Genomic DNA, 12,955 nt, shown 5'->3' with positions numbered 1-12,955 from the left:
GATTGTAAGATGAAGCACTTTGAACCTTCTGAACATGCTTTATAGATGCTCAGTTCTATTTGTCACATTTCTTCCCACCCTTCTTCCAAGGAGGCCAGGGTGGTGTATATGGGTCTCCTGTCTTTCACATACAGATAGGAAGCTGGGCTTTTGTGGCTTACAGAGCCTGGAGCCAAAAGGCTCTGGAGTGAGCCACGGTCCCAAACATTCCTTCCTACCAGAGCCATTCTGCTGGTTTCTCATCAGCACAAAACAGCTGTATTCGATCCCTCGTTTTAGATTTAATAGCATCTATCCCCAAGAACATGGTAATAAAATGCCTGCACACTTTAGGGGGTCCTCCAGCATTTTGGGGAAAAGGCAGACAATTTGGTTGAGATTTTTTTTAAAGTTCCTCTCGCAGTGTCTTTGTCATAGAAACAGAGCTGATGTGGGATTGAGGCTGTTATTTCATGCAGAACTTTGCATCTCCAGCTTAGCAAGCAGCTGGCAAATGCTGAAGCTCTTCTCTCCAAGAGCAACAGACAACCATCCAGCAGGAAAGTTGGAACAGAGAGGAACCTCAAGCATCTCCCCTGAGCCCAGAACCAACCTTGGCCAGAACTTTTTTTAAATCCATGGACTAAATCCTTACCCTAGAAGTAAAGTAAAAGAAATACACGGCATAGCATTTGTTTTGTTTTCCAGGTACATATATCCATCTCACACACAGCAATGTAGGTGGCTCATTTCCAAGGTTGCGTGAACAATGAACTAAAACTAGTAAGTAAAATTCTGCATCTAAGGACCTAACTATACATGACATTTTGCACAAGTTACATCTGGGGCTTCCCCAGCTTGCCTCTGATGGTGTTACAACCAAATGTTTACATGTGGGAACCAAAATACCCAAGTGCATCAGAGCCTGATTTTGCTCAACCATGGCACAGAGGAAGAAAAGCCTTCAGCCATTACCCTGTGCCATTCTCCTGAGCTGAAACACCCCCTGTGGAATATAGGTACAGAATTGTTTCCCACACATAATGGCCTTTTATGCACGGGTTGTTTCCGTCGCCCCCAACTACTTCATGGCTTAATTTTCATTATGCATGTTTTCTCCAGCATTCAGAAGTCACCTCGCTCTCTCCCCGCATTTTCCCTGCCTTTTCTGGATGCTGTTTTACCCAGAGGTTAATGTCTGTGTCGAGCCCAAATCCATTGTTAGTCCTGTGCATAGTTTTACTTCGGGTTTGTCTCCCCACGCCCACATTCTTGCTTCTCCCTCCCACTTTCCCCTCCCCTCAAAGCCATATTTTTGGTGAGTGTTTGCGAGTGCAGGACTAGCAATAATATGCTGGAATAATCAATAGACTTATGAGGCTGCTTATTTCTCCATTTAATTTGTCCTCTTCTTACAGCCCCCTGCCAATTTTTAATTTTTTGTTTGTTTGCGAGTACAAGATCAGCGATAGTATGCTGAAACAGCACTTACACACACACACACACACACACACCCCTGAAGTACAGCTTGCTGGTGCCCAGACCATTGGAGAACAAACATCCAAAGGAGGGGAAGGCTGTTAAACTGCTGCTTTTCAAAGGAGGGCAAAGGAAAAAAATATTTTGCAGAAAGGGGTGGGAGCAAAAATGACCCGGTGCTGCAGCCACGTGAAGCCGGCGATCCTGTCGCCCAAGGCACATGGCGAGGCAAACAGCTAATTTTTCGCTAGTGATTTCTTCGGAGGGGAAAGCCCCTGTGCATAGTGCTTTGAGAATTTGACTGCAAATATTGTGCTTTGAGAGAGAAGCGTATCCAGCAGAAACCACCCATGCATAAAAGGCCAATGTTTGGCTGTGACATGATTAGAGTCAGGTTGGGGGAACCTCACACCTGACCTACCAAACACCACATCTAGTTTGGCACTAAGAACCCCAAATTCTGTGCCAGGAAAGAGATGATTTTTGCAACCTGAATAAACTGCACAAATTGAGCATTTGCATATTTCCCCCTCATATTCCATAACCTATTGAGCATTTATTTTTACAGTGTTGAATAATTTATTCTGGTTTAGCTTGTGTTACAAAGGGATAAGGAGCTGTTTGTCTTTAAGATAGCCATGTCTTTAAGATAGCTCTGGCTTATATTGGGAACACAGTGCCATCAGGGCCCCATGTCTAAGCTATCTGAAAGGAAAGAAATACTGGGAGCACTGTACTTTTAACTCCTAGAGTGTCGCCTGGCTCAGTCCTCAGAGCTCTGTTTCTGAAGTGTGCCTGCTAGGGAGATGGGTATGTGAGAATGGTGTGAGGGCAAAGGTAGGTTACTCAGAGCAGATGGAGTTTCCAGGGAGAAGCTATCAGTATCTGAAGACATCCACAAGGAAACGTTCTCAGGAGCAAGATGGTTGGGGTGCTTACACCACTGTGCCTGAGGAAGTCTCTGCAAGGGTTTGGTTCAATAGTTTCCTTCTCAGGGTCTCCCTCCAACTTCTCAAGGCCTTTCAGGACCCTTCATTTGTTGCAGATGTGTCCACATCCAAGTTCTTGGCCATCATAGCTGAAGTCTGATGTTTAGATTTAACATTCTGCTCCAAGAAAAAACAATATATACAAGCAGCCAACTTCATTTAATATGAAAAGTCCATCCCTGCTCAGATGGGAACTGAAATTAAAAGCAGGCATCCATCTTTCTTTCTTTCTTTCTTTCTTTCTTTCTTTCTTTCTTTCTTTCTTTCTTTCTTTCTTTCTTTCTTTCTTTCTTTCTTTCTTTCTTCTTTCCAATGCTCAAAAATATGAATGGCAACCGTCACTCCACAGAGAATATGAGCAACAAAGGCCCAGCATATTTGATCATCATTAAGTAGACAGCTCAGCAGGGCCAAATTCAGTAGGTGTTGCCTCAAATTTTCTCACCCATTTAGCTTCAGAATGCCGAGATTAAATCCATTTGTGGAAACAAGCAACCTCTCTTAAAACAAAGCCATACCAAAACCAAAGCAGAGACTTAAGGCCCTGACAATAAAATCCTATGAAGAGTACCTCCAGGGACTTACACAGGAGTAACTCTGCATAGGACTGCACTGTGTAAAGGCCCACCCTGAATATTATTGGATGTTACTCTAGAAAGTGTCCACTATCGTGTTCTGCTGCAGCTCATTATCATAGGGTTTGGGCTGGAAAACTTCCCAGTGGATTTTGGTGGGTTTGGCTATTCAGCTACAACAGACGTCATTCTAATTCCATCAAGAGCATTTCACTCAGATGATTTCTCATGATTTTTAAATTTCTTCTTCCCCCTTTTAATTTTTTTTTAAATTGGAGAACATCCTAATAGGATGGAGGATGGATGCCAGTCTTTATCTCCCCCTCTGGAATGGGTGGCGGTCAAAGAATTTTGAACCTCATTATATTTGCTCCATACTGATGGGAAAATGTGTAAGTTATATCTTAATTGCTCCTTGGGGTTGCAGCCGAGGGCCTGTGTTTCCTCTCAAACTTCATCCTCTGTATTAATCAACCTTCTCCTCTCTCATGTTTAAACACTTTCCTCTATTTTCTCCAAAAATGTAGAATCCTTGGGGTAAACTGAAATCCAGAACGAGAAACAAGGATCTCCAGGACATGCTTCTTCCCTTATTTTTCCTTCCAGAAAACCTACTGTGAGGTGTTTGACATTTGGAACAAAGCCTTGCTTCAACTAAACTTCTGTCCTTTGTATCCTGTAAATTATTGGTTCACAACTTTTTTCGTATGGGGGCCCACAAGTTCAAATTTACTTAGTATGGTGATCCATTGATTTATTGTCACATGAATTTTAGGCTGTAGGTTTATGGCAGCCTTTGTTTTCATGCATTTTAACTGCAAGAGTGCCTATTTTATAATCGTTACTTGAGTTATCCAAGAAATTTTTTTACTTAATGCACCTATTAGTGTGGAATTTGTCAAAATTCGTGCTGGGAAAATGGTGCCAGGGAAAAGCTGAAAGTCCTGACACATTCACCTGTTTAGAAGGAACCAGCTGCTTAGAAATGGAGAGGAATTCTGCTTGAGTTAGAACACAAAACAGCTGACTTCCTGATTGGCCACTGACTGACCTTTATGTATTATACATTGAGTGATGATTTCCATACTTCAGCCTGGGAATTATAACAATGATACATCTGGAATCAACACTGGTTGATGTGTGCATGCCAAAACAACCACTGGTTCAAAAGAATCTATGGCATATATCCATTGCTGTGTTTGGTGTAATTAATTACCCCCAGCCCCAACTGGCTGGCAGTTTATCTCATCTGAAAGCACAACTGAGTGGGAGCAATTTCTTTTCACACTGAAGCATATACATAAATTACTCAGAGGCACCTAGGAAAAGCCCACTCTGGATCTCACTAAACTGGCATTCAAAGCTGGACAAGATACTGAAAACTTCATGTCTGGATCTTCACAACAATTTCCCCCCAAAAAGAACAGCTGCAGGAGACTGAATCCATCTTGGGACCACATCATGTGAAGAGGAGGAGGGACAACACTCTTTCAACACAGGCTGTTTTTCTGACTTCAAAAGCCCTCTAAAGCTGTGATTCGCTCCACAGGGGGAGAAATGGCTTGCCTATATGGTATCTATACAATTCCCCCAAAAAGGTAAATATCATCTCTTATTAGAACTTTAGGAGAAAGAGAATCTGAACATAAAGAACATGAGAAAAGCCCTGCTGGATCAGACCAAGGCCCATCAAGTCCAGCAGTCTGTTCACACAGTGGCCAACCAGGTGCTTCTAGGAAGCCCACAAATAAGACCACTGCAGCAGCATCCTGTCTGTGTTTTGGTAAGTACACCAAAAACAAATAACTTGATAAAAAATTATTCACTCCAGAAATCCAATTTCTTTGCTCAGAGAGGCTGAATGCCGTATCTTATATAAATTAGGCAAACTGAGTAACTTTGTATGTGTTCTCTTATTTGATCTATGTGTTTGTTTCTTTACTGTTGTACATATTTTTTTGTGGGAGGGGCAACAATCTTTGCAGAGTGCTGTAGCCCCACCTCCAAGCATTGGAAGCCTTCCTTGGCAAGCCCTTGGGCTTCTGAATTCTGTATATTGAGGGACAGAAACTTGTTCATTTAAAAGTGAAAGCTGGGATCAGCTGAAAGCTGAATCTCGCACCCGTTGCCTCCTCAGCCTTTACAATTACCTCCGGAGTAACTGTAGGATCCACACAGCTTTGGATAGGTAGAACCATTTACCAAGCAGTAACTTGCCATGCTATGCATATAACCATGTGATAAGTCACTTGTTTGTGCCCAGGATGAAGCTCTCCCCCCCCACGGGTAGCTCATTGTCTGTTGCACATGTGTGATAGAACATGTGGTAGAAGGATATCTGTGTCAAACTTTCCAAGTAATAAACAGAATTTTACTACAGGTACAGATGTTCGGCAAAATAATTGTCTACATCCACTCTCAACAGAAGGGTGGGATGGGAATAAGCAGAATTTTGCTACAGATCAGGTACAGATGTACAGCAAAATAATTGCCTGCATCCACTCAACAGAAGGGGTGAGATGGAAGGATAATGAGGAGAAGGGAGCCACTTAAATTACCCAGGATTTACAGCAGTTTCTTTCACCCTATTTTCCTTGGCCTTTCTGTCCACATCTGTTATGGCCTGGTTATTATCTTACAAAACGTTTAAGACTTTCCTCAAAATAACAACACCTGCAAGTAACTCTTTACCTCTGGAGTTAATTTCATGGGCTTTCAAAGAGGTGCTTAGCCACTAAAATCTTCATTCGCAATGACATGAACAAGGGTAAAAGTTCATGCAAGCTCAGAGATCGTGCCTGGAACAGATGTCCCACCACAGTCCTTGGTTTGGCTGGACAGTCTTTTCATAGCCACTGTGCTGGGGGAAGGAAGGGGTTGCCTGTGAAGCTCCCAGCCCAGGACTTCTGCCCAAACTTAATCTCCAGCACTGGAAAAGCAGCCCAAACCCTTCCCTTCTCTGGCTACAAATACCACATCTAGAGGCCTTAGGCAGAAAACTCTGAAAGCAGGTTCCTACTAATTCATTGCATTCATACCCCCCAGATCTATTCTGCTTTACTCTCTACAAGCACCCATAGTACACTTGTGTATTTTATTCGTCCCACAATTGCTTCTTATCAAACAGGTTTGCAGGTTTGGGATAAAATAAAAACACACTGCCAAACCAGTTTGACCAGAGTAAAGGTGTGATTAATGAACCCTCTTTCAGACCACCTACAATCATCCCCTTCCAGCATAAACTGCAACCCTAAAAAGTTACAGGAAGTTGGCTGAACACTGGGAAAGGATAAACAGGAGGACTGCCACCCTTTTATCTCGTTTTATGGCCAGCCTGGCCCATAACAGAGAAACAAGCCAAGTGGCGCACCAAGGCCTTTTTTAATCATACCATGTTTAATAATTGTAATTATCAAACCCATCTCACAATCTAATCTAATCCATTATGGCCAGTACACCTCCTTAAATGGCGATTTCACTTTTCAGAATGGATATGGCCAAAAAACAAAACCATGCAATATATTTCTATAGAACAGCTTATTCTGATTTGGGTGGGATTTTTCTCGTTTTTTTTTTTTTTTTTTAAAGAAATGACCTCATATTGCTCTTTGCTGCACCTAAAATCACCCCCTCACTAATATGTATTTTTTAAAAATGAAGGCAGAACTGATTGAAGCTGATTCAAATGCACATTTCTGTCTTCACAAAACAATTTGGATAAACTGTCCAAATACACCCTTGGCAGACAGGCGGAACAGACATAGCACTGGCCAACTTTGTAAGAACCAGGTGTGCCTGCTGGGTGGGATGGAGCAGGAGGGGAGGGGAGACATTCCTCCCCAAAAGAGCCTGAGGGAAAGAATTGACTGAACCAAGCCACTGTGGATGGCAGTTGTGGGATGAAGGTCATCCATCAGCAAGCATCTTCACATGGAATCATTGAAAGAAATGGATGATCGGTGGGGGAATTTGTGTCCCAGAAGGGAGAAGGTCCAGGAGGGAGCAAAGGATCCTACAGCCTGGTGCTGATGCTTAAACGTGAAGATGATTCAGGCCAGACAATGGTTGACCACCTCTGTGACCGAGGCCTTGGTGGTATTGAAAGAAGGTTCTGGGATTATAGTCTGTAAGGAATGAACCAGCTTTGACCTCAACCGCACAAGTGAGTACTTGAGATGGATAGAAAGGGCAGCTTATGGCTGGCTACCAAATATTCAGGGGAATGGGTATGCTTTCTTTCATCCTGAGGTACTGTCCTGTCCTCACAGAGGGGACAGCGCAAGAACTGCCCAAGTGAGAGCCAGGAGGGAAAGACTTACCACAGTGCAGCAGAGCGGCCAGAACCACCACAGGAGAGCCAACGCCAGCAGAAGGAAAAGGATCAGCAAAGCAATGGCCAGGATTGTCCCATCGGACTGTAACACAGAAGCAGAACAGAGTGTGTCCAGAAAGACAAATTCAAGTTGGAATTCCCACAGCCCTGCATTGGTAAAATTGCCTGCAGATCTCTGCGGGCCCCCTTCTTCTGTCCTTGCCATCACCGGAACTTACTGCAGTGACTAACAGTGCAACACTAAGCGGAGCTGCATCCTTCAAAGTCCATTGACTTCAATGGACTGAGAAGGATGCAACTCTGCCCAAGATTGCACTAGAAGTGTGTGAGCTAGGAAGTCTACAGTTCAACTCTCACCTCAGCAACAAACTTGCATGGGTCCAGTTCGGCATCATCTATCTGGAGTGACCATAGCTCTCCAGGGTCTCAGGCAGAGAAAGATCTTTCTCAACACCTGTCCCTGAGGGCCTTTTGCTGCAGAAGCCCTGCCAATGGATTACAGCTCCAATTAGGCCGCCTTAGACAAGCCACCATCTATCTCTCAGGCCAATCTCCACCCACAATAGGGGTTTAATAATCTACTTTAGATGGAGGCAGGCAAAGGGTTTTGAGAGAAGTGGAAGCAACAGTTTAGAGGCATTACTGCTTTTTGTTCGCACGTAAATACATTTCTTTTTGTCCTGCTACCTTCTCTCATCAAACAGGTTTTTGAAACTATAAATATACCTGAAATCTGTATGCACAGAGGAGAAAGTGGGATGAGTCTACAACCTGCTTCCAAATTACCTTCAATTCTGGCCTTTTATGCAGGGATGTTTCCCAACGGTCACCCCACCGACTGCTTCAGGGCTTCCTTTTGATTATGCATGCCTTTTCCATCCATCAGAGGCCGCTGCGCTATCCCCGTGCATTTTGCTTGTGTTTTCCAGATGTTGTTTTAGCCAGAATCTGGAAAATGCGGGCAAAACACGCTTGGAGAGCAAGGTGACCTCTGACAGGCAGATAAGGCATGCATAATCAAAAGGAAGCCCCAAAGCAGCTGGCGGGTGTGACCACAGGGAAACATCCCTGCATAAAAGGCCTCTGTCTCCAGGCAGGGACTGACTGGACCATTGGAGGCCAGGAGCAACCTAAGTTGAGCCTCAGTGGCAATATTGTAGGGGATGCTCAACAGAGAGCCAGCCATCTGTGATAATGCATATATGCCCACTCATTGTCTCCTCCTGCACCACGGCCAGCTGGGTCCCATCCAAACCAAGTGGCAGATTGATCAGCTCAGACCAGGCTAGCAGCAGAACAGGGAAGTCCTATACCCACCCATCTGCATCATGTGGCACAGTTTGCTTCTGGGCCATTTTAATCCCCGGGGTTAAATAAAGATGAATGACATAACACATTTAGAACACTTTGAAAGCTCCAAAGATTTATGCAAATTATGTTTTCACATCTGTTGGTTTTTGTCACACATCGTTGTCACTGATGGTGTGCCACATAAATGACGGAGGATCCAAAAGTTGAGGGTATGCAACTCAGAACGAAGACCGTGACAGCCTGGAGACGCTCCAGCCAGGCAGACCTCAGGGGAAGCCACCACCCATTCAACCCAGTTTTCATTCATCAGCCCGAGAAGGCAAGGTTCCCCCAGGCGCTTCCTTCATTACATGCCATCTCTCCCTAGGAATCTTCATGCTAACCATTTCGCTAAGTCAGTAAAATGCTCTTAAAATGAATTCTCTTTTTCAGCAGCTTCCAAATTTAATCTCAAGTATAGTCTATTCGCTTCTACAGATCAGCTAATATTTCTGAGCCATTCCTCGCTGGTGTCATCAGGCTTTTGGGATCAGCTAGCAGGGAAAGTTAGGTTTGGCAGGAGTTCAGATAAGAGGCTTTGGGTTTAAAGAGCCAGACAGTTAAAAACAAAAACAAAAGAAGACGAAACAAAACCAACCAACCAAGCCTCCATTGACCACATAATATATGTGGATTACCTCTCGTATAATTGCTCCACAAATCTTGGCACGCATGGGGTTTACAGGCCAGTTTCACACATACATGCATGGATTAATCAACCCTTCATGACTGGGGGTGCCTATGGGAGTCATGAACAAATGAAACAGCCTTAAACTGAGCCAGACCCCCAGTCCATGTAGGCAAGTACTGCCTACTCTGAAATTCAGAGGCTCTTCAGCTTCCTAGGATCAAACCAGAAATGACACAAGTGGAGATGCCAACCTCCAGGTACTAGCTGGAGATCTCCTGCTATTACAGCTAATCTCCAGCCGATAGAGGTCAGTTCACCTGGAGAAATTTGCCGCTTTGGCAACTGGACTCTATGGAATTGAAGCCCCTCCCCCAAAACCTTACCCTCCTCAGGCTCCACCCCTAAAACCTCCCGCAGGTGGCGAAGGAGGACCTGGCGACCCTCGACACAAGATATTTTTTAAAAAATAAGGTTGCTTCCACACAGTGCATAGCAATTACCAATTTTAAAAAATAGTCTGAAAAAAAAACCTCTGTTGCCATTGGGAGGCTGAGGCAGGGGAAGTGGCACCAATGTCAAGGGGGCTTGCAAAAATACAAACTTTCCGTGTCCATGCAGCATGTAAACACGCCTTGACTGTGATCTTTTGAGAAAGCTTGTATCAAACTAATTTTGGGAAAGATAACAGCAAAGGAAGGAAAGTCTAGAAAGCAGGTACTTAGGGGACCCTGTTGTATGCATGGCTTTCGTGTGTGTAACGGGTACCGGAACCTTTTCACACTGGTAACGGGTACCGGAACCTTTTCGGGGGGCTCTCCCAAGTCCCAAGGGGGGAATTGGTGGAAATCAGTCCAATCTTATATGAGTACCAGCACCTTAAAAAAAAAAGCCCTGGGTGTATGGATGTGCCACCCCCAACCCCCATGTTGATTTGGACCGCAAACCAGAACAAAATTTCCACATGGGAACAATGTAATTAGAAGACCCGTGCAACTGCACTGGAGATCAGGCACTGGAACTGGGAAGGAGATTGGCCTTTTCCCTTCGTGCCATTTCCTCCATCTCATTCACCTCTGCTTTTAGTCCTGTGTGAGGGGCTGATGAGGCAGAGGGGGGATTCCTTGGACCTTTCCAGGCCCTCCAGGGGCTAGCCTCCAGCGAGAGAGAGATGCACCTCAGTGGGGTGAGCACTTGGCAGAAGGGCCTGGTAGATCTGCCCACAGAGTCATCTCCTGTTCTCCCCCTAAGTTGCCCCCCCCTTAAATCTCAGAGATACACAGCCACCACCTCCTCCTCAGTTGCCTGACCCCTCATTTATGGAACTACTCAGCCCTAGAACTTTTCCCCCCACCTCATCTCAGAGAAGGCCTGTCTGTGAAGGAAAATCCCACCCTCCCCTTAAAGGGGCCTCCCTCCTTCTTCTGTCCCACAGCAAAGATGCCATCACCTGTGGCGGATTCCTGCCGCATTAACCTAAAAAAAAAATTGCAATCTTGCCTTTTCAACAACAAATCTGGGAAGCAAATGTTTTTAAACTGCCAAGATTCTCTCTCCCTTCCCCCCCATCTCCTTTTCTCTAAGCTAAACACATGCAGAGCCTTGAGCCTTTTCTTTACCATTTATCATCCTGGGAGGTTTCATCAAAACAGTTCCCAACTTAGCAATATTTTTCTGGATCTATGGTGCCCAGAACTGAACACAGGAGAGACTCTAGATGACAGGCTAGGAACGTATCTGTCCTTTGCAACATTCCTCATACCCAGAAGCAGAGATGCAGCCTGACTTCCCTTTGGAAAACTGTATTCAAGCAATGCTTTACTCACAAAAAAACCAGAATGTGATCTTGGAAAAGAGCCAGAAGATCTACAATTGCTTTCAATTAGATGCAGAATGTACTCAAAAACGTTATACATCAGCAGGAAACCTTAACTGTAGCTTTGAAAAGATTCTGCTCATTAATAAATGTCTAAAGTCTTGTAACTATTAAAGAAAAAACTTAAAGAGCTTTTTCTATTGCCTGTTTTTTTTTTTTAAACTCCTGTTATTTTTAGATATGTTTTTGGAATGGTTAGAAACAACCCCACGGCAATACTGTACCACATCTGCTTATGCTGCAAGGCATCTCCAGTTGCCAGATGTTTTAAAGAATCTCAGCACAACACAATGTATTTGGGATTACTCCAAGCCTTGAAGTCCATATTAATTTAAAGCTGCTTAGCAAAAGCAGATTTGCCTGAATAAAAAGCTAACAAGCTGCATTCAGACTTCCAATTTACATGTGGTTAAATTGGATGTGTGAATACAGAAAAAAACAAAAAAACTCAAGTATTTTGAAAAATATTACCTGCAAGATCATGTGAAGGAAACCTGACCTGCTTCTACACTTTGGAAAGCATACACATCTGTACTTATTTCAACTGAGAGTCTCAAGTGATTTCAAGAATTTTTAGATCATTAGTCATCTATGGTTAGATGCTGCTGCTGCAGTTGTCTTGTTTGTGGGATTCCTAGAGGCACCTGGTTGGCCACTGTGTGGCCTTGGACTTGATGGACCTTGGTCTGATCCAGCATGGCTTTTCTTATGTTCTTAAGTTCTTATCTTTTCAATGATCGATTACCTAGTCAATTACATCTGCATATTACCACCACCTCCATGATAGATACATTTTTTAGATAAAAGTTTAACAACACAGACTCCTTAGGAGGAAAGTCCCCTTTATTATTGTTATTGTTATTTTTAATTACAGTAACACACCAGAAACAAAATTGTCTCAAAAGGCTAGTCGACGCCTTAAATTAAAATTGGTCTTGTTAATCAACAGCTGTATCCACACTTCACTGGATTTTGTGCTATTGCAGCACTATACCAGTCATTTACAAGTAGATCATCCGGTGTGAACAAATGACTGCTGCAACACAACAATAGCACACTATCCAACAATGTGTAGATGCAGCCCATGAATGGTTTACAGTGCTATTCTAAGCAGAGTTACACATTCCTAAGCCCACTGACTTCAGTGGACCTAGGAGGAGGTAACTCTACTTAGGACTGCATTGTCAGCTTATTAATGTACTTATTAAACCAATTCAAGGTTGACACCTTAATGTAAAGGTCTTTCAGCCTCATGAGTATGATGACCTAGTTGCACAAATAAAAATGTGTGTTTTCTAATCGCAGCAAAAGTCTCAAAGCTCCCAGTCCACCAAACTAATGTTGATGTAGCTTTAATCCAGTTGAGAGCAGCAGTTGAACAAAGAGTGGCCGCTGTGATTACACGGATTCAGAAACACTTCTCCAGGGTGCCTAATCAAGTCATATAGAGTGAGAAATCATAGCAGTGATTCATATAAAAACTGTGTACTTCTAGAGATTTGTAACCCCCCCCACACAAATTTGAAAGCATTGAACATTTGGCAAGTTTCAGCTTAGTGTTCTATGCTTGTCATGCAGGGCAGAACTCACCACCAGTGCAGTCTACATGCCTGAACATTCATTATTAATTGTATTATCATTTATCTTAGAAGTCACAAATTGACAGAATACCATATAGTCAAATCACCACTGGAGCCACCTCCCCATGCCTCTTTCACCACAATTTATCAATTTACATTAATGCTA

General features: G+C 43.6%; 1 protein-coding gene across 1 annotated transcript in view; it reads right to left on the bottom strand.

The window, feature by feature from the left end:
- Positions 1-12,955, bottom strand: part of ANTXR1 (ANTXR cell adhesion molecule 1) — a 149,470-nt gene that overhangs the window by 46,867 nt on the left and 89,648 nt on the right. The window contains exon 13 of the mRNA XM_056860417.1: positions 7,342-7,437. Coding sequence (XP_056716395.1) covers positions 7,342-7,437 — 96 coding nt within the window. The remainder of the gene's footprint in view (positions 1-7,341; positions 7,438-12,955) is intronic.

The sequence above is a fragment of the Euleptes europaea genome, chromosome 14 (genome assembly GCF_029931775.1).
Source record: "Euleptes europaea isolate rEulEur1 chromosome 14, rEulEur1.hap1, whole genome shotgun sequence".
Taxonomy (NCBI): domain Eukaryota; kingdom Metazoa; phylum Chordata; class Lepidosauria; order Squamata; family Sphaerodactylidae; genus Euleptes; species Euleptes europaea.
The sequence above is the reverse complement of the archived record's forward strand: the minus strand, read 5'-3'. Positions and strand labels throughout refer to the sequence as shown.